Here is a 16,414-nt window from a genome sequence, read left to right as displayed (position 1 = left end):
ATATATACATATACATATGTATAAGTTCGAACTATTTATTTTTTTTTAATATTCCTCTTACATTTTTTAGTTTGATTTTTAAATATTAATTCAATTTTATAGATTTATTTGCTTGCTTTAAACTTATTTTTGAATAATTCAAAGAAAAAATTTTTATAATCTTTTTTTTATCCTTTTATCGTCTTATCCTTTTAACGTTTTATATTTTCTACATTTTATCATTATATCATTTTATCATTATATAATATTATATTTTTATCTTTTTAATTTTTTAAGTTGTTTGAGTTTTTGAAAAACCACCCCTATTTTTAAGACTATGCCGCGCTATGTGGAGTTTACCCCTGTGTATATATGTGTATAAATATATAGGTACGGTAAATCTAGGCTTAATATATATTTCTTATTAACATCGTATCATTCATCAAAAAATATATATAATACCGTCTAACTGCTCTTGTACTAATATAACAACAAAATGATTTATATAAAGGCAATACAAGTGTGAAAAAAAAAAAAAAATAAAAATAAAAAAAGGTTAAAAGAAACGAAATAAAGACGAAAAAAGGCAAGAAGAAACGGAGAGCGGAATATGTTTTTATTAAAAAATGTTAGAAGATGCTGTTATTACACGAAAATATATGAAAATATAAAAATCATAAGAAAAATTAAATTGGAGAAGGAAAGAGAAAATAAGAAATATTCTCAGATCGAGGAAAATAAATGTAATGTAGATAAAAAGAAGAAACAGCAAGCCATTTTTCCTTATGACATTAAAAAAGATGATAATAATTTTTATGAACAAGTATTTAATAAAATAAAACAGAAAGATATCAAAAATTTGGACAAGTATGCGGAGGTATTTGCAAATATTTGTTCTGAAAGGAAGATAAATGAAAATGCTACTATAAAAAATATATGCATTCAAAAGGAAGCACGGGTGGGGGAAAATATTAAAAAAGGAAATTGCAATAATAAAGTTGTTAGTAGTAGCGAAAATACAAGCGTACAATGCGTTAGTAAAAAATCAACATTTTTAAAAGGAAATGAAATGTACGCCTTGAACAACCACATCCATAATAATGTGAGGAACAAAAATGAAAATATAAATGATAAAAAATATTTGAAAGAAAAAAAGAAATATTTAGAAAGGAAGGATGTTTATTTAAAAGTTGTAGATGATCATATACTAAACAGAAATAAATCTTCAAGGGGAATAAACAAGTCAGAAAAATGTTTGAACAGAGATGGACATTACGTGAAAAGTTTGACTCTGGGAAGGATTAACGAAGAAAGAGCAGGAGAAAAACAAAAATTAGAACAGGTGCTTCAACTAAATGAAGTGCAGATTAAGGGGAAGAAGGTTGAGAATAAAATTTATAAAGAGAATGAACGCATAGAAAGTACATGTAATAAAAAAGGGGTACTACTACAGAACAATGTTGACAGGATGCATGAGGACATTTTGAAAAACGATAAACTGTTAAGCAGTAGTGATACAGATTTAAATAATAACAGTAAGGAAAAACATCAAAGTAGTCATGGGAAGAATACATCTGAAGTAAAATCCGTTCCTTTGAAAGTGAGAAAAAATAAAATTTTAGTTCCAACTACGGATAATGCAATTATAGAGAAGAGTTACATAAATGTGGAGTATGAAGAATATTGGGAAAATGAAAAAATAAATAAAATTTTGGAATTACAGAAAGGTAGTGACAAAGATATACAAAATAAATTGTTTAAGGGAGTATTATATGTTTCACCATTTGATACAAATAAATGTTTTGTTGTTAATGAAGAATCGTTAGGTTGTTCTAAAAATAATTTTTTTTATGTATATGGGTATATTAGTAGGAATAGAGCCTTGAATGATGATCTAGTATATGCTTATGCGGAAAGAAGAAAGATAAAAAGGTTTCAAGATTCTGAAGAGAAAGAAAATGAACAGATTCAAGTGAATCGTAAAAAGAATACTGATACAAATGGAATGAAAGGGGAGGAAGGGATACAGGAAGAGGGGGGAGTAGATAGAGGAAACGAAGAAAACGAAGAAAAAGAAGAACAGACGGGTAATTTTTGCAGAGTTGTTAACATCGTGGAAAGGAGAAGTATGGAAATTGTTTGCACGTTGAACTATTTAAATATTAAAGAAAAAATAAACAATACATTTGGGAAAAAGGATATATCAAATAAGTTGAAAAATGGAACTGCATCAAAAGTTTTAATTAGTAATAAGGTGGATAGTGATATCGTAAATTATAAGTGTGATAAGGAACATGTAATCAGTAAGCCCAATATTGAAAAGATTGATTATATACAAATATATAAAAATGAAGAAAAAGAAAGAAGTAGCGAAAAATTGCTTGCAAAATTACAATCGGTTGATGCTAGGTTGCCATGCTTCATATATGAGTCATCCAATTTTATGGTAAATAAGATATTGTATCATCTGCAAAAAAAAAAAATTAATTTATATGTTTTGGTTAAATTTAAACAGTGGGAACAGAATCAAATTAATCCATTAGGAAATATTAGTACAATTTTAGGTAGTGAAAAGAATTTGTTTGGTATCATATATTTTTTTATATATTTCTATAAAATACATTTTCATATATATGGAAAAACTGACATGTCCTATTTGAAATCTAAGATGATTGTGCAGGATAAAATTTTTGACGCGTTTTTTCATCGAAAAAATGTTTTCGTTCCACTTGCAAATTATTTTGAGGGTGTGAGTAGTGGTAGTGGTAGCATTAGTAGTGATATCCATAATAATAGCCAAGGAAAAGGGAGCAAGAGCTACGTCGACCAAATTGAAAAAAAAATAGCATATCTGAGGTATATTCAGCAAACTAATAGAAGTATACAAAAATACATGATCAAATGTTTATTAAAAAACAGGGACATAATTACTCATTTGGACATATTTACCATAGACCCCTTGAATGCAAAAGATCTGGATGATGCTTTATCCATTGAATTTGTGAAGACTGATAAAAATTCGAAAAAGAAATTTCAGTACAAAATAGGAGTACATATTTCAGATGTTTCCTTTTTTATTTCCCCCAATTCATACTATGATAAGTTGGCCTCAAAAATTTGCAATACCATATATATGGACATAATGTAAGCTATTTGTGAGTGTTCATTTGAGATAAAAAAAGATAATACGAAAATAAGTTATCATAAAATAAAAAAAAAATATATGAAAATATAAATATGAAAAAAAAATAAAAATAAAAAAAATATATATTTTTTGCCAGTGCTGTGTGCTCTCCTATGCATTGTACTTGCTCATGGCGCAATCTCTCCTTCACATTTATGCATTTACATGACTGCATTACTTATATGGTGTAACTTCATTTATATGGATTGTTTCTTTTTGTTATATTGACCTTAATATGTATATTTTTCTCTTTTCCGTCCCTTGTAGGGTAATCCATATGCTTCCATCAATTTTGAGTGAACACATTTGCTCCTTAAACACTGAAGGGGAGAAGTTATCCTTCTCGATCTTTTTCTTCATAGACAATATATCAAACCCATATGATATATCTGTAGGAGAAATGTTGAAAGGTGTAGATATAAAGAAATGTTTAATTAAAAGCAAGTATAAGTTGAATTACGATGTGGTGGAAGATTATATAAATGACATATATCTAAGCATTAATAGTACTATTGGATGTAGCAGTAATTGCGAAAGTGAAAGTAATAGCAGAAGTGGTAGTAATTACCGTAGTGCTAAGTGCATTGAGGAGAAAATATTAGTTCGAGGGGATTTAAACTTAAGTTACTTTATACCCAATTTTGAACATATCTGTGATAAGCATAATATATCAGTTAAGATAGGGAGTGATATATTTAGACTATATTTATTATCAAGAATGTTGAAAGAGAAAACAGGAAGGAAAAACATTTATCAAACAGAAACTTTGCTCTTTGCTTTGCCCAACACCTACTCGAATAATGATAATTCTTCAGAGGAGTTCAAACCGATAAATATAGACGAAATGACAAAAGAGTATATATCATTCGAAGGTAATGATGATATGTATGTTATTGAAAAATTTTTAAAAAGACCGAAATTTAAAAAGTTGTTAAACGAAACAAATATGGAAAATGTACATCTAGAAAAAATTGAGTATAAAAAGAAAAGTCATATGTTAATAGAAGAAATGATGATTTTAACAAATTTTTTAGTTGCTAATAAAATATTTGATAATAAGAGATTAGGATTATTGAGAATACATGAAAACTCCTCGGAAGAAATAAAGAAAAACTTTTTACATATTATTGATTATAGTACATACAACAAAATCAACAGAATGATTAACATAAATAATAACACAATAAATGATATATTATCAGTATGTGAAAAAGTGTTAAGTGAAAATCAACTGCTGTGTCTTCATTACAACATTTTGAAATATTATAAAGAAGCTATTTATATTCCCTTTGTAGAGGGAGAAAAAAATTATTCATGTCATTTTGGTCTTCTCTTAAGTAAGTACATACATTTTACTTCACCTATTAGGAGATATATTGATATTGTTGTTCATAGAATTCTAAATAGTGTTATTGAAGAGGAAATATTACCATATACTTACGAAGATTTTAAGAGAATATGTGAACAGTGCAATTATCAGAAGAAGAAAACGGACGAAGCTCAGACGCATTTGAAAAATTTTCTTTTAAACAAATACCTAATATATTTGAATAACAACAAGCATAAATATGAGGGGGTGAGCGATGTACAAGCAGAAATGGGGGAACAGTCGGGTCATCGGTACCACAGTGACAGACAAGATTCGGCCTACTCAAAAAGAAAGACAAGGCGGCTAGTTCAATACTACAAAGGAGAAGGGACTCAGAAAAAGGGGGATGACAAACCCCTTGAGGAAGAGGCAGACAAAACAGAAGAAACAGATGAAAGTTACAAAAGTGGCAGAAGTGACAAAACTGACGAAAGACATTGTTTTCAGCATAGTGTGAACTTAAAAAAAGGGGGGCATATACCAATAAAGAAATACTTTTATTTAAATAGGGGAGTGATAAGCTTCCTAACTGAAGCTTATATTCAAGAAATCGTTATAACGAAAAATATAAAAGAAAATATTTGTCTTAATATATTAAACAGCAATTACATTAATGTTAATGGTAAGGAGGACGGTGTAAGTGACAATATTATGCCCATTACGCACATTACATACATTTCGGACTCGTCAAAAAATATGAACAGTATAAGCAGAAAGAACGTGGATGGTGAAAATAAAATTCTGAGTACCAATGAGGAAAATTTTATCGATCAAAGGGGAAATACATGTAGTAGTACTGGAAGTAGTAGCAGTGGTAGCAGCAATGATGGTGCTGATTATAATATGGAAGAAAGCTCAAGAGTGAAAATTAAAAAAAGCATAAATGATAATATAAAGCTGAAAAACGCAATTGTCTTCTATGTGCCAATAGTGGAGACAGAAAAGTCAGTCAGTGATAATTTGCTTAGTTTGAAATTTGAGTACGTTTTAATATCATTTAAAGAATGTACATATATTTATAATATATCAAATGATGTATTATTTAAAATAAATTTGGATTTTTGCACCACAAATGAGTCTAGTCAAAATAGTTTATATAATGATGAGGGAAATCCTGGGGAAGAGCAGAAAAGGAATAAACGACTTTATAACATTTTTAAACAAATAACAAACATGAAAATATGTGTTAAATATCAAGTATTAAAATTAGAAGAAGGAAAAAATTTTCAAGAAATTTACGATAGTTTATATATTCATGATGTTTTTATCAAACGGGATGATGAAGTCAACAAACTGAAGAAACAGACTTACAGTTTGGATCCTGTTGTAGATGAAAAACGTATAAAAAATGAACAACAATATAATGAACGTAGTAACCTAAATGATAGTGCACAGGTAAAAATGGCAATTAAACAAAAGAGTTCACAGTTCCACGATAACATAGAACTTGTGCATGATAAAACTGTAGAATGTAATGAAGGAAACGAATACGAAAAAATAAGCAGATTTCAGAAGAAGGCAGTTTTTCTTATACCAGGACTGCAAATGTGGGCCTTGCGCCTGACATGACGATATACACGTATAAATATGTATGTATATATACACATATATATATACGGGTGTTTATATATATATATGAATACATGTTCATATACAACCGTCAGAGGGTACACATAATGTATACAGATTCCTACTTCGATCGTGTAGATCCAATAAATGTTGCTAATTAGAAGGAAAAAAAGTAGTTATATTCTTGCAGAGTTAGGTGAGCACTATAAAGAGAGTATTTTGGGATGTCTTTTTATTTTGTTATCATGCATTTTTCATTACTCCCTCATTATTTATTACTTTTATTTCACCAAATTTTATTTTCATTTTATTTTGTTCATTTTATTTATTATGCTTATTCTATTTTGTTTATTTATTGTGCTTATTTGTTTTATATAGTTTATTTTAATGAATTTATTTTAATTTAATTTTTTTTTTTTTACTTTTTTATGTGAGCTGTACGAAGAGTCCTTTGGCTCTCGTTTACATAAGGCAGTACATAAGACCATGCGTTTACTCTATACATAAGCATACATGGGCGTATCATTGTACTTGCCTTCTTGTGCGCTTATCGGTCTTATTAATTATTAAATATCATGCTCTATTTAATTTTTTGATTTTCCATTTTAAAGTTCACACCTTTGTAGAAATTTAATACACATATTTTTGTTCTTTTGAACTATAAATTTGCTTTTTCGTTTAGAGGTGCCTTTTGCTTAACTTCTTATAAATATATTATTCAAATAATTAAAAATAAATCTTCAATAAAACTGTAAAAGAATATATATGCACAGTTATATTTGTCTTTCCGTGAACCATTTTACATATATATGGGGATACATACGCATGTATACATATATATATACACTCACATATATAAGCAGGAATATACAATACATATACATAATTAACATTGCAAAAAGTGAGAAAGCAAAAAAATAAGAAAATACGCATTTATATATTTTTGCGTTTACAAAATATAATCTCTTTGGTTAAAAAAAAATTATGTTAAACAGTGCTTTAAAAAAAAAGAAAAACAAAAACAATTTACAAACTTAATAATATTTGACTGGGCTATTTTGGTAAGCCGCACCAATTGCATGAATAATTGAAACTGTACATCATATACTTAAAACGTGCACTGATAAAAAGGAAAATAAATAAGGATAAAATTATATCACGTGAACCAAAGAGAGCACAATGCAGCGAAAAAAAAAAAAAATTAAATTAAGTGTAGACCGGGTACACAATGCAAAAAAAGAAAAAGAAAAAAACATAGCACACATAAAACTTGTGGAAGGTTATAAAATTGTTCGAGACCCATATATTAGCAAGTACTTTGTATAAGTATATAGTGAGTATACACTAATGGTGTTGTAAAAGGAGCTAAAAAAGTAAAAGGCCGCAGTGTGTGTCTTTCCCTAATTGTTCTATACCAATTGATGATTTTTTTTGAGTCGTAAATCAATTTTAATAGCATAATGATCAGACATCGTTACAAAATGAACATTCCTTATTTTCATACAAAATGAGTAGCAACAATTGAAATTTTGGTAATACCTGTGAGAATGTATCATTACTGAGGGCTCATTAAATAATATCTTTGCACTCTTAATATAATAATGCTTCAGAATTTTTAGATCTCCATATTTTTTAATGTTACGTTGTTCTGGCTTTTCTTTATTACTGCAATTTCGACTATTTATTTTGCCACTGTTCCATTTGCTACCCTTATCACTTCTGCTGTGCAATTTCCAAACAAAACCTGAGTGTGCATGATCATCTCCTTCCTTACTATCCTGTCCATATGGTAAAGCGTTCGTCTTCAGGTTTTTGTCACTCCTTATTAGGTGTTCATTGTAACTCATTTTAATATTACTATTTTTCTGAACTTTTATATTGTCTTCTTTATTTTGTTTATTATTTTTATCCTTTCTGTAATTTATTGGAGGGAAAAATATGTAATCGCACCTTAATCCGTTACATCTAGAATGTGGTCCGATTAAATTCAAAGGGTTCAAAGGATCCCATGTAAATTCATCACACGAAAGAGAATCATCTTTCTGCACATTAAAAAAAATTTTATTTTTTTTTTTAAGATTTATTTTTTCATATAAATTATTATGATATATATCTCCTCGTCCTGTACTCTGAAAAATATTAAATTTTTTTTCCTTATGAAAATTATTTTTTTCTTTCATTAGATTTCTTCCAAACCACTGTTCTCCTTTCTTGCTCCTTCTAAAAAAATAGTTGCACATAGATTTTTTTTGTCCTCGTCTAAATATATTTTCCTTTTTATTGTTTTTGGGGGATTCATTCTGTGGAACACAGTAATCACACGTTTTAGTAAAATTTCTTCCTAACTTGCTGTTCGATAACTTACTACTGGTTACTCCACTACTTGCTAATCCATTTCTTTCTAATGTGCTACTTGCTAATATGCTTCCTGGCGATTTGTGCGTGTGAAAATTCTCTACATAGTTTCTGTCATTTTGCGTAGGCTGCTCCTCGTGCTTCCCCTCCTTCTCACATAATAAAAATTGCTCCTCATCACTCATACTATTTTTAGAATTATTTTCATAAATATTAAATGTGTGTCTTAACATTTCTGTAATTTTAAACTTCAATTTTTTGATAAAATAGAAAATATCTTTTTTTAGCACTTGTTCACTGTTATGATTATACCATTTTTTTGTGAAATATAGAAAATTATTGCAACTTGCATTTTTCTTACTTTGTTCATTTATATTTCTTCTATTTTTATTATTATTGAAAGGATCTATCTCATCATTCCTCATGACATTCGATGCTTCCTTTTCTTGAGGATATACAGTCTGACCATCTTGTACCTCTCCATTAACGGTACAAAACAAAGCGCTCTTTTGGTCATTTCCTTTTTCCCCTTTTTTGTAATATGTATATTTTTTATCTTCCTTAATTTCTAGTCTTTTTTCACCTTTATGGTAGTGGGACCTTCCGTAACTCCTCATGAACTTGCAGAAAATTTTTTTTTTTATATATTTCATTTTCTTTGCAAATTTAGATATTTTTTTCTTCTTCTTGTTTGTGTTAACACTTGCATTTTCTTCGTTCGCATCGTTGGTTGCGTTAGATGTACTTATTACAACATTTATATCTTCATTAATAGAATCAGTGTTTGTAATACATTTGTTGACATCTTCGACTTTGTTATTATCGCTACAATCGGCATGACTAACGACATTGTCATCGTCCTTGCCATTGTAACCGTCTACCTTTCTGGGTAACACAAACTCCGTTTTTTCATTTCTTTGCTCTTGTTGTACTTGTTCTTGTTCCTCCTGTTCTTTACTCAAAAAGAAACTTGTTTTTCTTTTTTCCTTATCCTGATAATTAGTCCTGATATAGTTTACGCCTTCTTGTCCTTCATCATGTGAAGAGCTTTTATTCAATCTAGAATTATTTTTCTCTATTTTTTTGATCTTTTCAGAGTATATACCATTTTGAGGGTTTTCATTATATATATGCGTGAGGGTAGTATTACCTTCCTTATATGAGTCACAACAGAGTGAATTGGTAATATCTCTGAAGCGTCCTTTATAACACTCTTTGTAATGGCATTTGTAATGATCTTCGTTCTTTATTTCGTGGTTCCCTAATACTCCACTTTTTTCAGTAATGGGTACATCATCTGTTAAGTCCCTTCTCATATTTCCATTATGTTCATTTTTAACAAACACTTCACCATTTAATATATCGTTTTCTTTATTCTTTCTTATTACTCTGTTCGTAGCATCTGAATATGTATACCCTTTTTCCACCTCACTTACTAGTCCTTTCTTATTGTTCGTATAATCTACTTTGCTGATAAAACACCTTGAGCTATTCCAATTGGTGTCACTTAAATCGTTCATATCTTCTTCCCCTTCTTCCACTTCTTCCTCCTCATCATCGTACAGATCCGTGTACGAACGATTGCTGTCGCTCGAAATATCACTTGAGTATAAATTATAATCACTGTTATTGTTGGTGCAGTTTTTGAAATTGTTATAATATTCTTCCTTTTTACCTGCACAATAATCTGACTGTTCGTAGTACTTTGTCATAACTTCATTTGAAGTATTTCTTTTTTCATTATTTTTGAACAAGCTGATTTTATTATAAACAATATTATTATTAAGTTTAGTATCCCATTTAATAATATCACAAGTAGAACACCTTTGTATGTTCTTCTGTGTCCTGATGCTATCATTTTTTTGGTGGATGTTCCCACAAATATTGGATGGTCTTGTTTCATTCTTAATATTTGGTATACTGCGCATACAAATATCCTTACCCTTTTTTATATAGTCTACACTTGTGTAGTTGTTGCTGTTTCTGATATCTAAGCAATTTTTGCTTATATCAGTATAGCTACTACTTATACATGTGCATGTGTTAATAACATCCGTAGATATGTTCTTTATATCCTCACTATCGTATCCTTTATATTTTATATCACTACTAGGAAAACATCCTTCTTTCTCTTCATCTAACTTTGCTACACAAAATGTACTAGTTGCATGCAAATTTCTTTTACCACTTTTAATGTCGTAATTAGGAAAATCGTTATTTTTAGAAAAATGAGAAACGAAATTTTTAATAGGGTTGCTCTTACTACAACTAATCTCATTAAAATAAAAATAATTTTCGTTATTGTTAATGTTATTCAACTTTATGTCCACATTATCCGTTTTACTATTTTTTCTGTATGTACTTCTAACTTGTTTATATCTTTTTTTTTTTTGACATTTATATGATTAAAGTATTTTCTTTTCTTTTTTTTGATTTTAACTATAGTTTTTATTGCTCTACTGTTATTACAAATACATAAACTAGTACCTAGAAAACACGTATTACTATTTTCATTGGATTTTTCTTTATTTTTGTAATGGCATACTACGCAGAAGCCGTTTTTAAGCTTTTTAAAGTGCATGTATGTTCCCGTTTTTATTGTATTATTCACATTATTATTATTACTATTCATACTATTATCATTATTAACAGAAGAACTTTCAAATTTCATTGCACATGGCTTAAAGTTATTTGTTTCTAAATATGTTATTGGTGAAACTATGTTGTTTTCATGTAGCTCGCATTTTTTTACGCTCTTCCTAAGCTGCTTGCTATCGTCATTACATAAGTTCAGGAAATGGGGATTTTTGCAATTATTGCACAAAAGTTTAGCCGAATTGGCGTAAAAAGTTGAGTTGTAATTTTCCCCACTCTTTACAATTTTCTCACTGTTGTAATTTTCTTCACTGTTGTTATTACTTCTCTTTTTACCGAGGAAAATAGCAGTAGAGTTATTATTAATGGACTTGTTATTTTTTCTATTTTCTTTTTTCTCCCTTGAGTTTTCGAGATAGATACTTTTTAATGCACATTGACAGCAGTCAATGTTGCTATTATCATGATCGCTAGATCCACTATCGAGATAAATACACCCCTCATTAGTACCATAACCATCTGTTTTGTTTCCAATTTTACTACCATTTTTGTTACCAATTTTGTTTCCATATTTGCTGGCACTATCATCACTTTTGTTCAAACTGTAGATCCTCTTGTCAACATCATTTCCACCGCTCTCATAAACGAATTCGTATCCAATTTGTTTGTTATCCGCCGGGAGTAAACAATCAAACTGGTTATACAAGTTGGGAGAGATAACGGGTGTTTTGCTCCTTTTTAATTGACGTAGAGGTTTAGCTAAAACTTGTTTTATTTTTTTTTTTTTGACATTCCTAGCATAAAGCCATGCATCTTTCCATCCTCTTTTAATAAAAGAAGAATAATTATTTGGACACAAATTAGGAGCAGCATTTAAATCACCAATAATTATTGGTATTGTATTTCTTTTTTCAGCATTTCTAGCAATTTTCATGATTTGTTTAATTTCAAAATCTCTAACTTTTTCTATATATTTTGATTCTGTGTCAACAGCACCACTAGCTAAATGCATATTGACCAGAGTAATGTAACTGAAAAATGGAACATCAATAACTACTTCTAAAAATCCTTTAGTTCCGAATAAATTTTCTAAATATGTCACATGTTTAAATTGATGAAAATAAGAATATATAATGGGGTATTTACTAAATACTAACAAGCCATGATGTAGGGCGAAATATTTCTTTTTTTTGCAATTTTTCTCTTTTCTTTGTACGCCGCTTCGACTGTTCATGTTTGCGTTACTGATATTTGGATTGTTCCTTTTACCCCCATTCTTGCAATAATTTAGACTATTCCTTTTACAAGCATTATTAATGATACTACTGTTGCTACATTTGTCGTCTCCAATGTCGCTACTTTTAACGTCACTTTTGCGATCATTTTTGCTGTAACTTTTTCCATCATTTTTGCTGTAACTTTTGCCATCATTTTTGCTGTAACTTTTTTCGTCATTTTTATCGTCACCTTTACCACCCTGTTTATTGCTACCTTCTACAATATTGCTTCTGGGCCCATTTTCTTCATTCCCATCAACCTTATTTGCACCGATAAATTTGTTCATAAATATATCGCTGCAATAATTATCTCTAGCACAAAAAGGATAACTCGAATTTAAATTACTTTTAAGATATTCTACATGTTTCTCGTCATATACTTCCTGTAGAGCTATTATATCTGCATTTGTTTTTTTTAAAGCAAAAGGAATATGAAGAAGTCTACTTGAAATAAATGGAGGGTTTTGATAAATACAAATCCCACATATTTTATATTCTAATAATCCTGTATTAAATGACATGAATGATAGATTTTTTAGCATCCTTTTGGTAATTTTTAAATTTTTCTTTTCCTTATCTTCTCCATTTTGTTTGTGTTCTTTAGTACTGTTGTCACTTTCATCACATATCTTATTACTGCTGCTTATTGTTCTACCTTCATCCGTGATATTCACATTACTCTGATTACATATATTGTCATTACAACTTGTAATATTATTATTATTACTCCTACTACGTGAACTGCTTTTACAGTTAGCAGTGCTGTTACCAGCATCTACATTATTAATTCCTTCAGCGTCCTTATTTTCGTTTCCATTCACGTTAATTTCACCTTTATTATTATTACCTTCCACATTAATATCTTCATTATTATCGTTATCGTTATTGCTGCGTTCATCATTACTCTTATCATCACCTACAAAGTCGTCTTCTCCTTTGTTATTCTTATTGTCTTCATCGTTATTATTGCTATTATCATTGTCATTACCTTCACTGTTGTTATTATTGCCACCGCTGCTATTGCTGTTTTTGTTATTATTGTTTCCACTGTTGTTGTAATTATTTTCATTACCGTTACTCTTCTTGCTGTTACTGTCCTGTTCGCTACCACTACCTTTTTCGCTATTCTGTCCACTATCTCTACTTCCCCTACGATGATTATGTTCGTTTCCTTCCCTACTGTAGGTATTACTGTTATGATCATTCCTTCCACTATATTCTTCACTGTTTCTAATTTCACCTTTGCTCTTATATTCTAAAGAATTTTTGAGGGTCATTTCACACATAAATTTTTTAGCCAATTTACCGTTTTTCACTCTGATCATGTTCATACATGTCCTCTTTCCTACTTTTCCGGACTGCCTATACTGATTTCTGAAATAACTGTGGCGATTTTTACTAAGATTGAACATCTCCTCATATCGCACCTTCCGCTCGCAGTTCATATATATGCTCATATTGTTCCTGTTATTGTTGCCAATGTTATTGTTGCCAATGTTATTGTTGCCAATGTTATTGTTGCCAATGTTATTGTTGTCAATGTTATTGTTACCAATGTTATTGTTGCCAATGTTATTGTTACCAATGTTATTGTTGCCAATGTTATTGTTACCAATGTTATTGTTGCCAATGTTATTGTTACCAATGTTGTTATTTTTGCCGCTACTGTTGCTGTGGTTGCAATTGTTGTTCCCCTTTTTACTTATCTTGTTATTTCTGCGTTCTACACTAAAGGGCATTCTGCCTTCTTTCAAATTTTTTATCATACAAAATACTTTAGTAGCAAAAAAGAGGAAATCCTTTTTACATATTTCTGTTAAATATGCAATTAACTGTAGAGTTATAAATGTATGTTCATAAGATACGTTAATTTTAAAATGGTTCTGACTATGTAATACAACTTTCAAAATCAAAAAATGGATGATACTATCTAATTTAAAATGGCGAGCAAATTGATGACCATCGGGAGGAATATAATGCTGAATAGCTACACACAAAAAAAAATGTAATATCTGCGAAAAATTTGTAAGGAAAGCTTTCCCGCATTTATTTATAATACGCATTTCCCTTTCTACTGGTAAATATTCTTGAGTATTAAACAATTTTGTATTTTTGTGATGATACAGAAGATGATGCACATTTTTTATAATAGGTATGCATAAAAAAAGAATATTCTCTACTAAGCTAACGTAATATATTATTATTATTTCTGTTATTGTTACTTTTATTATCATTATCATCTTGATCTTGATATGGTTATTTTTTTCGATTATCCTATTTTTGTCAAATTTCGTATAATTATTCTCTTCTATATAATAAAAAAGGGCATTTTTAATTTTCTCATCTTTCCGTCCTCTTATTGATAGTAAAAATATAATTAGCGCACAGCTACTATTTTTATATTGAATTATATGATTTTTCTTCTCGTTGTCTTTGTTCTTTATACTTTTTAAAATATGATTATTCTTATATTTCAATGAAACAACATTGCTATTAAATTTTTGTACACAATTAAAAAATAAAACATATTTCGTAAAATTAAATGTGTCCCATGAGTCATTATGAAGCAAAAGGTGAATATAAGAAATATGGGAGAAAACAGAAAAACTACTCCAGTTACAAAAAATTAATAGATACGTCTTTACAAAAAATAGAAAAAAATTCTTTATGAAATGTAATAAAATCTCCTTTATATATTTTCTAATTTCTAACAAAAAAAAGATAACAAATAAGTTAATAATTAAAACTTGTCGTTGGCTCATTACAATTTGATAATTACTTTCCACTATATATGAGGAATACTTCTTTTTTAAATGGATATTCGGATAAACGCAAAAAATATAAAGCTCACTAATAGACGTAGCCGAGATCGCCTTAGTATTATACTTATTATAACACCTTTGTTTTGTGAAATTCATAAAAGCTCCTGAATAGGTTACTATTATATCTTCAACATTTCCATTAAATCGTTTTTGTTGGTTACTAACATGCGCATTATTATTAAACATAATATTTATTAAATGTTCCTTAACTTCAATTTTCATTATGTGTTCACTTAACTTTTTTTTTTTGTTTTTAAATCATCATGTATCATTTTCACAGCTGTTGCTATATTGAGATTACATTATATATGTAATTGTTATTTTGATTATATATCAAATAGTACGCAATAATTTCACGAATCTCTTAAACGATTCCTCTATTGTAATGGTAATATTTAAAAGGTAACAAAAAAAGGGATTGGGGAATAAAAAGATATAGAATTACAAAAACACGGGGAAAAAATGAAAAAAACTGATTAAAAGGAAAGGATAAAAAAATATAATCATAAAGTAAAAATACGGGGAATACGCAAAAAATATGGGGAAAAAAAAAGGTTAAATTAGGAAAAAACAAAATAAGAAAATGATAAAATAAGAAAAAAGGAACATTAAAAATCTTTATAACTATTATCATGAAAAAATTATAATAAAAAACTCACTACTGAAAAAAAAAAAAAAAAAAAAAAGGAACATTAGAGTGTGTTAATTAGCTCACTGCTTATTGGATACTGTACATTCTTTTTACTAAAACGAAAAAAAAATAAAACAAAACATAAATCAAGAAAAAACAAAATAAAAACAAAGCTGTGATATTATACATTCATTTTATTTTATTTCAATTTATTTATTTTTTTTTTTTTTCATTATGTACATGTAAGTACAATATATGCGAAAGTATTCATTTTTCTCTCTTTTTTCTGGTGTTTTTCAGATCTTTGTGTATTATCTATAGTACTAAACATAAAAATAAAAAATGGAAAAAAGCAAAAATTGTAATTTGCAAATACTTTGAGTTTAAATTGTGACGATTAAAAAAGGAATTAGGAAAAAGAATATTAAATGAATACAAAAAAAATGTTATTTTTTTATATTTTTTTCTTATATTTTTTTTATTTGTTCTTATACCTATACTTATGTGTTGAAATATATGTACATATGCACAAAATATATATTAATTTTATGTTTTATTATTGTAATTGTAATCATATTTTTTGTTATTATCATAAACGTTTTTCCCAATTTGATATTATATATATATATATAT

General features: G+C 28.5%; 2 protein-coding genes across 2 annotated transcripts; one reads left to right on the top strand and one right to left on the bottom strand.

Moving 5' to 3' along the window:
- Nucleotides 1–589: 589 nt before the first annotated feature.
- MKS88_001850 (exoribonuclease II) lies at nt 590–6,101 on the top strand (the record flags this gene model as incomplete). Its single annotated transcript, XM_067214813.1, has 2 exons — nt 590–3,123; nt 3,431–6,101. 2 exons carry the CDS (start codon nt 590–592, stop codon nt 6,099–6,101), a joined length of 5,205 nt encoding a protein of 1,734 aa, XP_067074153.1.
- A 1,409-nt stretch (nt 6,102–7,510) lies between these two features.
- MKS88_001849 (uncharacterized protein) lies at nt 7,511–15,372 on the bottom strand (the record flags this gene model as incomplete). The annotated part of the gene is made up of 2 exons (XM_067214812.1): nt 7,511–10,724; nt 10,826–15,372. The coding sequence occupies 2 exons, from the start codon at nt 15,370–15,372 to the stop codon at nt 7,511–7,513; spliced, it is 7,761 nt and encodes a 2,586-aa protein (XP_067074152.1).
- Nucleotides 15,373–16,414: the final 1,042 nt, after the last annotated feature.

This window comes from Plasmodium brasilianum, chromosome 7 (genome assembly GCF_023973825.1).
Source record: "Plasmodium brasilianum strain Bolivian I chromosome 7, whole genome shotgun sequence".
Lineage (NCBI taxonomy): Eukaryota > Apicomplexa > Aconoidasida > Haemosporida > Plasmodiidae > Plasmodium > Plasmodium brasilianum.
The sequence above is the reverse complement of the archived record's forward strand: the minus strand, read 5'-3'. Positions and strand labels throughout refer to the sequence as shown.